This window comes from Gobio gobio (genome assembly GCF_949357685.1).
Source record: "Gobio gobio genome assembly, chromosome: 25".
Classification (NCBI taxonomy): Eukaryota; Metazoa; Chordata; class Actinopteri; order Cypriniformes; family Gobionidae; genus Gobio; species Gobio gobio.
Genome location: NC_137121.1, coordinates 2,886,351 through 2,901,883, shown reverse-complemented (window position 1 = coordinate 2,901,883; position 15,533 = coordinate 2,886,351). Strand labels below are relative to the sequence as shown.

General features: G+C 40.6%; 1 protein-coding gene across 1 annotated transcript in view; it reads right to left on the bottom strand.

The window, feature by feature from the left end:
- Positions 1 to 4,988, bottom strand: part of rfx7b (regulatory factor X7b) — a 50,558-nt gene extending 45,570 nt beyond the window's left edge. Inside the window, exon 1 of the mRNA XM_079809190.1 lies at positions 4,727 to 4,988. Coding sequence (XP_079665316.1) covers positions 4,727 to 4,842 — 116 coding nt within the window. The 5' untranslated portion in view covers positions 4,843 to 4,988. The remainder of the gene's footprint in view (positions 1 to 4,726) is intronic.
- Between the last annotated feature and the right edge of the window lie 10,545 nt (positions 4,989 to 15,533).

The window sequence follows — 15,533 nt, the reverse complement described above, 5'->3', positions numbered from 1 at the left end:
ATGAAGTGTCTGTATATGTGGTGGCCCGTTTTTTCTTTACCGGCCACCCTGCCCGAGCAGTGTTATGGTCCCCGGTTCCCTGGGATACATATGCTGTATGCGAGGCGCGCACGGCGTTGACAATATGTTCCCGTAGCGTAAGGAACTTACGCAATACGAGAGAACCTCTCGTAAGAGAACGATACTCGGTTACTTAATGTAACCTCGGTTCTCTCTAGAAGAGGGAACGAGTATTGCGTTCCTTGCCGTGCGCCCCGCTGGCTTTTACGCTTCAGAACTAAGAAAACCGAATATGCAGCCCGTGAGCCCTGCTTATATACACGTGGCCACGCCCCACCTGTAGGCAAATGAAGCCAGGTGGGCGCGAAGCGCCCTCATTGGTCGCCACGTCACGCGGGCTCACCGATAGGCTGCTGCAGTTGCCAGCAGAGCAGCCAATAGCACGCTGGAATAGCCTGCTATGGTCTGCCAGGCTGCCGCACTGCGTTGACAATGTTACAAAATTAAGGATAATTTTGGGTTTTTCAGAAATCTCGAAGAAAGAATACTTTCCCGTAGCGTAAGGAACTTACGCAATACTCGTTCCCTCTTCTAGAGAGAACCGAGGTTACATTAAGTAACCGAGTATCGTTTTAAACTACTCTTTATTGTCAGAATATGACTATGAATTACACTTTTCCAGTACTGTACTTCTTAATAGAAAAAATGAATGCCTTCGTTTCTGCGTGTGCGATCGGGTGATATTGTTTCTAGTCATGAAACAGGTTTGTGTGGCCTGACTTTGGCATATATCTTCGGCTGCAGTATTATTACTGCAAGGATGTAAAATGGATGCATATAATAAACTTTGGTGATTGTGAATAACTTATTTGTGAATAACGTGAGTATAACTCCACCACTAACCTGTGATGTGAATGTATGTCGCGTTGTTCAGTATTGGGATGGAGGCAAATGATAGAATTTGTAGAAAAATAATTAATTGAATGCAAAACCGAAAAAAAAAAACGCAATTCACAAGCGCGTATTGAACCGTGAATGCCGTACCAAACGGATCAATATTATATTGAGAATTCAGGCAGCCCTAATATACACTGAGGAAAATAAGTATTTGAACACCCTGCTATTTTGCAAGTTCTCCCACTTAGAAATCATGGAGGGTCTGAAATTGTCATCGTAGGGTCATGTCCACTGTGAGAGACATAATCTAAAAAAAAATCCAGAAATCACAATGTATGATTTTTTAACTATTTATTTGTATGATACAGCTGCAAATAAGTATTTGAACACCTGTCTATCAGCTAGAATTCTGACCCTCAAAGACCTGTTAGTCTGCCTTTAAAATGTCCACCTCCACTCCATTTATTATCCTAAATTAGATGCCCCTGTTTGAGGTGGTTATCTGCATAAAGACACCTGTCCACCCCATACAATCAGTAAGAATCAAACTACTAACATGGCCAAGACCAAAGAGCTGTCCAAAGACACTAGAGACAAAATTGTACACCTCCATAAGGCTGGAAAGGGCTACGGGGAAATTGCCAAGCAGCTTGGTGAAAAAAGCTCCACTGTTGGAGCAATCATTAGAAAATGGAAGAAGCTAAACATGACTGTCAATCTCCCTCAGACTGGGGCTCCATGCAAGATCTCACCTCGTGGGGTCTCAATGATCCTAAGAAAGGTGAGAAATCAGCCCAGAACTACAGGAGGAGCTGCTCAATGACCTGAAAAGAGCTGGACCACCGTTTCCAAGGTTACTGTTGGTAATACACTAAGACGTCATGGTTTGAAATCATGCATGGCACAGAAGATTCCCCTGCTTAAACCAGCACATGTCCAGCCCGGCTTAAGTTTGCCAATGACCATTTGGATGATCCAGAGGAGTCATGGGAGAAAGTCATGAAATAGAACTTTTTGGTCATAATTACACTAAACGTGTTTGGAGGAAAAAGAATGATGAGGACCATCCCAAGAACACCATTCCTACTGTGAAGCATGGGGGTGGCAGCATCATGCTGTGGGGGTGTTTTCTGCACATGGGACAGGGCGACTGCACTGTATTAAGGAGAGGATGACCATGTATTGCGAGATTTTGGGGAACAACCTCCTTCCCTCAGTTAGAGCACTGAAGATGGGTCGAGGCTGGGTCAATGACCCGAAGCACAGCCAGGAGAACCAAGGAGTGGCTCTGGAAGAAGCATATCAAGGTTCTGGCGTGGCCTAGCCAGTCTCCAGACCTAAACCCAATAGAGAATCTTTGGAGGAGCTCAAACTCAGGCCAGAAACCTGACTGATCTAGAGAAGATCTGTGTGGAGGAGTGGGCCAAAATCCCTCCTGCAGTGCAAACCTGCTGAAAAACTACAGGAAACCTTTGACCAAACAAAGGCTACTGTACCAAATATTAACATTGATTTTCTCAGATGTTCAAATACTTATTTGCAGCTGTATCATACAAATTAATAGTTAAAAAAATCATACATTGTGATTTCTGGATTTTTTTTAGATTATGTCTCTCACAGTGGACATGACCCTACGGTGACAATTTCAGACCCTCCATGATTTCTAAGTGGGAGAACTTGCAAAATAGCAGGTGTTCAAATACTTATTTTCCTCACTGTATATAAATTCCTCATTAGTACCTGTGCGAATCAGTCGAATGAGGCATCTACGTATATATATATATCTTTGATCGCGCCAGTATTTTGACCTTATTCGCCGGAAGTTATGGCGCTGGGAATACTAGATGACATTTAACTGATAAGAGGTAAAAAAATAACATAAAAAATGTTGGGTTTCTTGAAGAAAGTGTCTTAAGACATCAATGTGTCGCCACGAGCTGCAGGTTTAATAAGGATTCGTATGTCTGTGTGTTTTTACTATCATTGCTCTCTAAAATATCCCCATTGACATCATTATACGACTTTCACACTGCAGTGGCTGAAGTTAAACATCTGCATTTGTGTTTTACTGAAGAAACAAACACACCTACATCTCGGATGCCCTGGGGGTGAGCAGATCAACGTCAACATTTCATTTTTGGGTGAACTATCCCTTTAACAGCTGCACGCTGACTGGCTGTAGTGGCGTTTATTTCTGCGGTGTGGGTGTTAGAGTAATCCATATCGAGTAAAAATGTCCAGAGCTTATCATTAACGACATCAATTTAATCGCGATTCGATATGATATTGTTAATCGGCCCAGCCCTAATGTGGATGATGTCTGACTTCATTGCTTGTTTGCACAGCGATGAAGTCTAACTGATATCATTGCATGGAGTTGAACTGAACTTCTAACTGACTTTGAAAGACCATTACACCTCATTTCCTGTACAAATCAGACATGCAAATGAAATTACAAGTAGACTTTGACTAGGGCTGTGTGATATTGAAGAAAAATGCGATGTGCGATATCCTTGTTAAATAATGCGATATTCGATATGCGATACGATATTGCTTTAAGTGAGTAAAATCTTTCCCCAACTGATTTCTTTCACTTAAAGCATAAGTGACTGTGTTTATATGAATACTCATCAAGACAGCCATTTTGACATAACTGTGTGTGTATTTGACAGTTCGAGTGTGTAACACGACGTGAAAAAAAGAACGGCTTGTGCGCACGTTTCGGTGTGTGTGTGTCAGACAGCGCGAGACTGCAAGCAGTTGTTTTGCGCAAGTTATTGCGTTTAATAACTCTTTTTAACGTCAAGCAAGTCTCATAAGAAACAGTCGTGTGCTCAGTCTATTCTCTGATATATGCGTCGACCTAAAACATACAAAAATTTAAATCATTCAGATATTGCGTGTCCTTGCGATAAACATATTGCGATATGTACATTTGCGATATTTTGATATATTGAGCAGCCCTAACTTTGACAGTGTTTCATGCACTGAGATCATACACTTGGCATTTAAAATCAGACATCCAACGCAACGACAACCCATGCGGTGTGTAAACAGAAAACCCACGCAATAAAATCAGACACGCCAATGCAATCAGACACTCAAATCATACAATCCATGGAATGATATCAGACATGCACATGCATTAAATGACACATTACTTGCATGTGAAATCAGAAATGTTATGCAAAGAATTCCAATGCAATGGCATAAGAAAATCAATGCACTCATGCAATAAAATCATGCATCCTGAAATCAGAAATCAAAATGCAATTAGAAATCAGACATAATTATGCGCAATAAAATCAGATATGACATCAGATGCAATAAAATCCAATGCCACTGAAATCAGACAAGCCAATGCAATGCATTCAGAAAATATGAATAATCACATGCACTGAAATCATATTGCAATGACATCTGACATGCAGTGGCATTAGAAAAATCAACAAGATAAAAATCCCCACAATCATGCATCCACTGCAACTGAAATCAGACATTGCATGCTTTTAAAAGTCAATGCAATACAATCAGCATGTCAATGATATCATGCATCCAATGCCACTGAAATCAGACATTCCCATGCACTGAACTGACATATTTCTTGCATCTGAAATATCAGATATGCTGTGCAGTGACATCCAGATGATCAATGAGATCAAATCAGACATCATGCAATGAAATCACACATGCAATCAGACGCAGGCCTACTGTCCAGCCGAGATAAGGCTGTAAACAATCCCACAGAGCATGCACTGGAATCAGACATCCCGTTACCAGTGCCACCCATCAGATGCACGCAAGGTGTTTTCGCGATCGGATCTCTTACCAAATGGAGTTCTTGATCTTGTTGTACTGCAGCGCCGTCGCCTCGAGGCTCTGCAGGGACGGTCCGGGAGCACCGGGCTGTTGTTGTTGATCATCAGCCATCACGGTGAGATTCATGCATGGGAGGAGGAGGAGGAGCAGGAGGAAGAGGAGGACAGCTTCAGCATGTAGGCCGCATCTGAGCGCATAACGCCCGGAGCCGAGGGGAGACGAGCCTTTACCGGGAGTCTGGACCGAGCAGCACGGGCTCGGCGGTCGGATCCGGACGCATAAACCGCGGCGGGGCGAGAACGCGGCGGAAAAACACGGAGATTCTCGGTGCGGCGGACAGAAACAGCAGCAGCAGCCGCCACGGACCGAGCTGCAGGCGGACACTGCGCATGCGCACGGGCGTGTGCGCGCTCGCGTGTGTAACCTAGCTACACTTCTGCTGAGAATTGTCCTCTAAAGTAAACAATACCTCCATTTTATTCATAAATAACAGTAAAACGCCATTTATTATTTTATGGGTCGAGTCTTTTACTTACCTTTACAAAAAAAACAACCAAACTTACCCTCAAAACATGATAGCGTTATCTGAAAATAATATCATTCTATAGTATCTTTGTGTAGATGAGTAAAAGATGAAAATCATCTACATTGGGAGGGAAAAAAGCGCCATAACATCTTTATTAAAATCTAAAGCTTACTGTAGGGGTTGTGGGTAGTATTTATCATTAACCTCATTTAAAACCAAAAAGTGTCAGCATTGAAATCACACGAAAGACATTGCATTTGGATGTCTGCTTTTTTTTAGTGCTTGTGATGAATTATAAACTAATAAATGTTTGGCATTGTAAATAATTTAAACATGCCAATAAAGTTAGTTCAATCTTGAATATTGAATCTGTCAACACCAAAATTATTCTACACTGCCCTCTGCTGTTGACATAGAATATGAATACATACACCGGCCCTCTATACATATCTATACTGCCCTCTGCTGTTATTGACTATACACCGGCCCTCTATACATCTCTATACTGCCCTCTGCTGTTATTAACTATACACCGGCCCTCTATACATCTCTATACTGCCCTCTGCTGTTATTAACTATACACCGGCCCTCTATACATCTCTATACTGCCCTCTGCTGTTATTAACTAAACACCGGCCCTCTATACATCTCTATACTGCCCTCTGCTGTTATTAACTATACACTGGCCCTCTATACATCTCTATACTGCCCTCTGCTGTTATTAACTACACACTGGCCCTCTATACATCTCTATACTGCCCTCTGCTGTTATTAACTATACACCGGCCCTCTATACATCTCTATACTGCCCTCTGCTGTTATTAACTATACACCGGCCCTCTATACATCTCTATACTGCCCTCTGCTGTTATTAACTATACACCGGCCCTCTATACATCTCTATACTGCCCTCTGCTGTTATTAACTATACACCGGCCCTCTATACATCTCTATACTGCCCTCTGCTGTTATTAACTATACACCGGCCCTCTATACATCTCTATACTGCCCTCTGCTGTTATTAACTAAACACTGGCCCTCTATACATCTCTATACTGCCCTCTGCTGTTATTAACTATACACCGGCCCTCTATACATCTCTATACTGCCCTCTGCTGTTATTAACTATACACCGGCCCTCTATACATCTCTATACTGCCCTCTGCTGTTATTAACTATACACCGGCCCTCTATACATCTCTATACTGCCCTCTGCTGTTATTAACTATACACCGGCCCTCTATACATCTCTATACTGCCCTCTGCTGTTATTAACTATACACCGGCCCTCTATACATCTCTATACTGCCCTCTGCTGTTATTAACTATACACCGGCCCTCTATACATCTCTATACTGCCCTCTGCTGTTATTAACTAAACACTGGCCCTCTATACATCTCTATACTGCCCTCTGCTGTTATTAACTATACACCGGCCCTCTATACATGTCTATACTGCCCTCTGCTGTTATTAACTATACACCAGCCCTCTATACATCTCTATACTGCCCTCTGCTGTTATTAACTATACACCGGTCCTCTATACATCTCTATACTGCCCTCTGCTGTTATTAACTATACACCGGCCCTCTATACATCTCTATACTGCCCTCTGCTGTTATTAACTATACACTGGCCCTCTATACATCTCTATACTGCCCTCTGCTGTTATTAACTAAACACTGGCCCTCTATACATCTCTATACTGCCCTCTGCTGTTATTAACTAAACACTGGCCCTCTATACATCTCTATACTGCCCTCTGCTGTTATTAACTATACACCGGCCCTCTATACATCTCTATACTGCCCTCTGCTGTTATTAACTAAACACTGGCCCTCTATACATCTCTATACTGCCCTCTGCTGTTATTAACTATACACTGGCCCTCTATACATCTCTATACTGCCCTCTGCTGTTATTAACTATACACCGGTCCTCTATACATCTCTATACTGCCCTCTGCTGTTAATAACTATACACCGGCCCTCTATACATCTCTATACTGCCCTCTGCTGTTATTAACTATACACCGGCCCTCTATACATCTCTATACTGCCCTCTGCTGTTAATAACTATACACCGGCCCTCTATACATCTCTATACTGCCCTCTGCTGTTATTAACTATACACCGGCCCTCTATACATCTCTATACTGCCCTCTGCTGTTATTAACTATACACTGGCCCTCTATACATCTCTATACTGCCCTCTGCTGTTATTAACTATACACCGGCCCTCTATACATCTCTATACTGCCCTCTGCTGTTATTAACTATACACCGGTCCTCTATACATCTCTATACTGCCCTCTGCTGTTATTAACTATACACCGGCCCTCTATACATCTCTATACTGCCCTCTGCTGTTATTAACTATACACCGGCCCTCTATACATCTCTATACTGCCCTCTGCTGTTATTAACTATACACCGGCCCTCTATACATCTCTATACTGCCCTCTGCTGTTATTAACTATACACTGGCCCTCTATACATCTCTATACTGCCCTCTGCTGTTATTAACTAAACACTGGCCCTCTATACATCTCTATACTGCCCTCTGCTGTTATTAACTATACACTGGCCCTCTATACATCTCTATACTGCCCTCAGCTGTTATTAACTATACACCGGCCCTCTATACATCTCTATACTGCCCTCTGCTGTTATTAACTAAACACTGGCCCTCTATACATCTCTATACTGCCCTCTGCTGTTATTAACTATACACCGGCCCTCTATACATCTCTATACTGCCCTCTGCTGTTATTAACTAAACACTGGCCCTCTATACATCTCTATACTGCCCTCTGCTGTTATTAACTATACACTGGCCCTCTATACATCTCTATACTGCCCTCTGCTGTTATTAACTAAACACTGGCCCTCTATACATCTCTATACTGCCCTCTGCTGTTATTAACTAAACACTGGCCCTCTATACATCTCTATACTGCCCTCTGCTGTTATTAACTAAACACTGGCCCTCTATACATCTCTATACTGCCCTCTGCTGTTATTAACTATACACCGGCCCTCTATACATCTCTATACTGCCCTCTGCTGTTATTAACTATACACTGGCCCTCTATACATCTCTATACTGCCCTCTGCTGTTATTAACTATACACCGGCCCTCTATACATCTCTATACTGCCCTCTGCTGTTATTAACTAAACACTGGCCCTCTATACATCTCTATACTGCCCTCTGCTGTTATTAACTATACACTGGCCCTCTATACATCTCTATACTGCCCTCTGCTGTTATTAACTAAACACTGGCCCTCTATACATCTCTATACTGCCCTCTGCTGTTATTAACTAAACACTGGCCCTCTATACATCTCTATACTGCCCTCTGCTGTTATTAACTATACACTGGCCCTCTATACATCTCTATACTGCCCTCTGCTGTTATTAACTAAACACTGGCCCTCTATACATCTCTATACTGCCCTCTGCTGTTATTAACTATACACTGGCCCTCTATACATCTCTATACTGCCCTCTGCTGTTATTAACTATACACCGGCCCTCTATACATCTCTATACTGCCCTCTGCTGTTATTAACTAAACACTGGCCCTCTATACATCTCTATACTGCCCTCTGCTGTTATTAACTATACACCGGCCCTCTATACATCTCTATACTGCCCTCTGCTGTTATTAACTATACACTGGCCCTCTATACATCTCTATACTGCCCTCTGCTGTTATTAACTATACACTGGCCCTCTATACATCTCTATACTGCCCTCTGCTGTTATTAACTAAACACTGGCCCTCTATACATCTCTATACTGCCCTCTGCTGTTATTAACTATACACTGGCCCTCTATACATCTCTATACTGCCCTCTGCTGTTATTAACTAAACACTGGCCCTCTATACATCTCTATACTGCCCTCTGCTGTTATTAACTAAACACTGGCCCTCTATACATCTCTATACTGCCCTCTGCTGTTATTAACTATACACTGGCCCTCTATACATCTCTATACTGCCCTCTGCTGTTATTAACTAAACACCGGCCCTCTATACATCTCTATACTGCCCTCTGCTGTTATTAACTATACACCGGCCCTCTATACATCTCTATACTGCCCTCTGCTGTTATTAACTATACACCGGCCCTCTATACATCTCTATACTGCCCTCTGCTGTTATTAACTATACACCGGCCCTCTATACATCTCTATACTGCCCTCTGCTGTTATTAACTATACACCGGCCCTCTATACATCTCTATACTGCCCTCTGCTGTTATTAACTAAACACTGGCCCTCTATACATCTCTATACTGCCCTCTGCTGTTATTAACTATACACCGGCCCTCTATACATCTCTATACTGCCCTCTGCTGTTATCAACTATACACCGGCCCTCTATACATCTCTATACTGCCCTCTGCTGTTATTAACTATACACCGGCCCTCTATACATCTCTATACTGCCCTCTGCTGTTATTAACTATACACCGGCCCTCTATACATCTCTATACTGCCCTCTGCTGTTATTAACTATACACCGGTCCTCTATACATCTCTATACTGCCCTCTGCTGTTATTAACTATACACCGGCCCTCTATACATCTCTATACTGCCCTCTGCTGTTATTAACTATACACTGGCCCTCTATACATGTCTATACTGCCCTCTGCTGTTATTAACTAAACACTGGCCCTCTATACATCTCTATACTGCCCTCTGCTGTTATTAACTATACACCGGCCCTCTATACATCTCTATACTGCCCTCTGCTGTTATTAAAGGCGGCATGAAATCAAATTTTACAATTTGTATTTTTATATTAATATTGTAGTGTTTACTATAACTGATTTATCTGTTCACTTCATTATTTTTTAAAAATTCATTTACCCTTATAATCTTTAATCAAATATGTTAACTTTCCCTCCCCCATGAAACGACCTCTCTTCTCCCCCGGTCATGTGCTATGGCGCGAGGGCGGGGTTATCGCCCCGTCTCGTTTCTGCACCTCCTCTCAGAAACCTGTCACTGATCGTGGTTTGGTGCATTTTTCTCGGTATACACAATACCTTCTTCAAGAAGGACTTGAGGCAAAAAGAGAGAAATATATGAGAAATAAAAGCTTTTTTTTAATGTAAAAATTACTCAATATAGTCGGACGAACAGCTTATCGTGACGACTCGCACTGAGGAATGCAGCGTGTGAACGCGCTTACGGCGCGCCCCCTTTATAAGGGAGAGCTGAGAAAAAAGCTTTACAGAAATAAAGCCATAAAAGGCTTAAAATAAGTAAAATCTGTAGCATAAACCAGCGAAAAGTGAGGAAATATGCTCAGTAACATTATGTAGAAAAGATTTAGAAAGAAAATACATTTATTTAAGAGATAGATTGAGTTTTTCTCCACAACTGAGTGCAAACTTCAAATCTGCCTCCATTTTGTTAGCAACGCCCAACGCCCAACTTCCAACGATCCAATCAATTCCCGAAGGACGAAATCAAGCCTCGCCCTACATTTTTTCTAATTTCAGAAGCCGTTTCACTCGGATATACGTCACAATAAGGAGAAAAAGACGATCTCAACTTCCGTTTCATGCCGACTTTAACTAAACACTGGCCCTCTATACATCTCTATACTGCCCTCTGCTGTTATTAACTATACACCGGCCCTCTATACATCTCTATACTGCCCTCTGCTGTTATTAACTAAACACTGGCCCTCTATACATCTCTATACTGCCCTCTGCTGTTATTAACTATACACTGGCCCTCTATACATCTCTATACTGCCCTCTGCTGTTATTAACTATACACCGGTCCTCTATACATCTCTATACTGCCCTCTGCTGTTAATAACTATACACCGGCCCTCTATACATCTCTATACTGCCCTCTGCTGTTATTAACTATACACCGGCCCTCTATACATCTCTATACTGCCCTCTGCTGTTAATAACTATACACCGGCCCTCTATACATCTCTATACTGCCCTCTGCTGTTATTAACTATACACCGGCCCTCTATACATCTCTATACTGCCCTCTGCTGTTATTAACTATACACCGGCCCTCTATACATCTCTATACTGCCCTCTGCTGTTATTAACTATACACCGGCCCTCTATACATCTCTATACTGCCCTCTGCTGTTATTAACTATACACTGGCCCTCTATACATCTCTATACTGCCCTCTGCTGTTATTAACTAAACACTGGCCCTCTATACATCTCTATACTGCCCTCTGCTGTTATTAACTATACACTGGCCCTCTATACATCTCTATACTGCCCTCAGCTGTTATTAACTATACACCGGCCCTCTATACATCTCTATACTGCCCTCTGCTGTTATTAACTAAACACTGGCCCTCTATACATCTCTATACTGCCCTCTGCTGTTATTAACTATACACCGGCCCTCTATACATCTCTATACTGCCCTCTGCTGTTATTAACTAAACACTGGCCCTCTATACATCTCTATACTGCCCTCTGCTGTTATTAACTATACACTGGCCCTCTATACATCTCTATACTGCCCTCTGCTGTTATTAACTACACACTGGCCCTCTATACATCTCTATACTGCCCTCTGCTGTTATTAACTAAACACTGGCCCTCTATACATCTCTATACTGCCCTCTGCTGTTATTAACTAAACACTGGCCCTCTATACATCTCTATACTGCCCTCTGCTGTTATTAACTATACACTGGCCCTCTATACATCTCTATACTGCCCTCTGCTGTTATTAACTATACACCGGCCCTCTATACATCTCTATACTGCCCTCTGCTGTTATTAACTATACACCGGCCCTCTATACATCTCTATACTGCCCTCTGCTGTTATTAACTAAACACTGGCCCTCTATACATCTCTATACTGCCCTCTGCTGTTATTAACTAAACACTGGCCCTCTATACATCTCTATACTGCCCTCTGCTGTTATTAACTAAACACTGGCCCTCTATACATCTCTATACTGCCCTCTGCTGTTATTAACTATACACCGGCCCTCTATACATCTCTATACTGCCCTCTGCTGTTATTAACTAAACACTGGCCCTCTATACATCTCTATACTGCCCTCTGCTGTTATTAACTATACACTGGCCCTCTATACATCTCTATACTGCCCTCTGCTGTTATTAACTATACACTGGCCCTCTATACATCTCTATACTGCCCTCTGCTGTTATTAACTATACACCGGCCCTCTATACATCTCTATACTGCCCTCTGCTGTTATTAACTATACACTGGCCCTCTATACATCTCTATACTGCCCTCTGCTGTTATTAACTATACACCGGCCCTCTATACATCTCTATACTGCCCTCTGCTGTTATTAACTAAACACTGGCCCTCTATACATCTCTATACTGCCCTCTGCTGTTATTAACTATACACTGGCCCTCTATACATCTCTATACTGCCCTCTGCTGTTATTAACTATACACTGGCCCTCTATATATCTCTATACTGCCCTCTGCTGTTATTAACTAAACACTGGCCCTCTATACATCTCTATACTGCCCTCTGCTGTTATTAACTATACACCGGCCCTCTATACATCTCTATACTGCCCTCTGCTGTTATTAACTATACACCGGCCCTCTATACATCTCTATACTGCCCTCTGCTGTTATTAACTAAACACTGGCCCTCTATACATCTCTATACTGCCCTCTGCTGTTATTAACTATACACCGGTCCTCTATACATCTCTATACTGCCCTCTGCTGTTATTAACTATACACTGGCCCTCTATACATCTCTATACTGCCCTCTGCTGTTATTAACTATACACCGGCCCTCTATACATCTCTATACTGCCCTCTGCTGTTATTAACTATACACCGGCCCTCTATACATCTCTATACTGCCCTCTGCTGTTATTAACTATACACTGGCCCTCTATACATCTCTATACTGCCCTCTGCTGTTATTAACTATACACCGGCCCTCTATACATCTCTATACTGCCCTCTGCTGTTATTAACTATACACCGGGCCTCTATACATCTCTATACTGCCCTGCCCTCTGCTGTTATTAACTATACACCGGCCCTCTATACATCTCTATACTGCCCTCTGCTGTTATTAACTATACACCGGCCCTCTATACATGTCTATACTGCCCTCTGCTGTTATTAACTATACACCGGCCCTCTATACATCTCTATACTGCCCTCTGCTGTTATTAACTACACACCGGCCCTCTATACATCTCTATACTGCCCTCTGCTGTTATTAACTACACACTGGCCCTCTATACATCTCTATACTGCCCTCTGCTGTTATTAACTATACACCGGCCCTCTATACATCTCTATACTGCCCTCTGCTGTTATTAACTATACACCGGCCCTCTATACATCTCTATACTGCCCTCTGCTGTTATTAACTATACACTGGCCCTCTATACATCTCTATACTGCCCTCTGCTGTTATTAACTACACACTGGCCCTCTATACATCTCTATACTGCCCTCTGCTGTTATTAACTATACACCGGCCCTCTATACATCTCTATACTGCCCTCTGCTGTTATTAACTATACACCGGCCCTCTATACATCTCTATACTGCCCTCTGCTGTTATTAACTATACACAAAAACATCTGTGCACTGCTCCCTGCTGGTAGTAAATGTTCTTCCACATCACATTTATGAATACCGTCAACAAATTATATATTCAAAGGCAAATTAATTAGTTAAATTGCACTCTAATACTGAACCGGCATGTATTTGGCACTACAATATATGCACTATTTTGTACTCCATTTCCATATACTTTTAAAAATGGATAGGACGGATCTTCATTCATAGATGCTCTTTAACAGCAAAGATAGCACTCAAATCATGAAAGTAAATACATTTCTTTTGAAATATTATGTATTTTCTGTGAATGTCCCAGCTCAGACAAAACCAAATCATAAGTTATATCTCATAATCTCTTCTTCACGCGACAGCATATAGAGCTTTAAAAATGTGTTATTTGTTCAAACCTCTGCATATCAGAACTGCAGTATTTTATTATTTAATGCATACTGCATGCTTAATACACAGTCAGTAATCGTTCATAAATACGATAAAACCATTTCAGATTCAGGCTGATTATAATCTGTCCGTCTTTGATGTGAAGAGCTGTTGGTGTCTGATGGAGAAGCAGACGGAGACCTGACCTGACGATTGAGTCTGTGACACACCGGCTATAGAATAACACCATCAGACTAGTCTTTCTGTCTCTGTGCATACTGTGTAGAGTATGCAGTATATACTGCACTTCTGAACACTCCAAAACTAAATGAAAATTCACTATATACTCTGACTATATGAAAATACTCTTTTTATTACATAAAGACAAAACCAAATCATAAGTTATATCTCATAATCTCTTCTCAAGTGTTGTTTATTAATGTTATGATACCTAGATGACATACTATTTGCCAAAATATACAGTATACAACAAAGCATAATGTTTTTAACTAAAACTATAAAAAAAGTAATAAAAATAATAGAAATATTAGACGAAATCGATGAAAATTTGAAATCAATAAAATATGAAGTACTAAAATCACTAAAAATAAAATAAAAGAAAGGTAAATAGAAATAAAAAATATTAAGAAAATTGACAAAAGCACATAACAAAATGACTAAACAAAGTAAAATTAAAAAAGAAACTGAAAATATAAAAATAAATAATGGATCATTCAAAATATTAATAAATACTATATTAGAATACAAAAAAATGTAATCTTAGAAATGTAATAAATGTAAAAATGTAATAATAAAGGTATATATATGAAAAAAATCAGCAGAAGCACGTAACAAAATTAAAACAAACTAAAATGAAAATAAAAAAATCTACTTCAAAATATTAACAAATACTATATTGGATTACAAATAATAAAAATTTAAGCTTATGAAACAAGTTAAAATAAGTTACTAAAGCACTAAAACAATATTTATAATAGAATTACGAAAACTAAAATTAAAACAAAAGCTAATTCAAAACATTAATAGAGACTAAAATAGTATATAAATAAAATTACAATGTACGCTTATAAAATGTGCATGAAAATTAAAATGAAGCATCATTTAAAAAAACTTAAAAGAATAAATAACAAAATTACTAAAACTTAAGCTAAAATTAAAACTAAAACTATAAAAAATAAAAGCGGATTCAAAACATTAATAAAGACCATAGTAGTATAAAAAAGTTGGCATGAAAATTAAAAAAAATAAACATTAAAAAACGTTAAAAGCACGTAAACTAAAATTAAAACTATAAA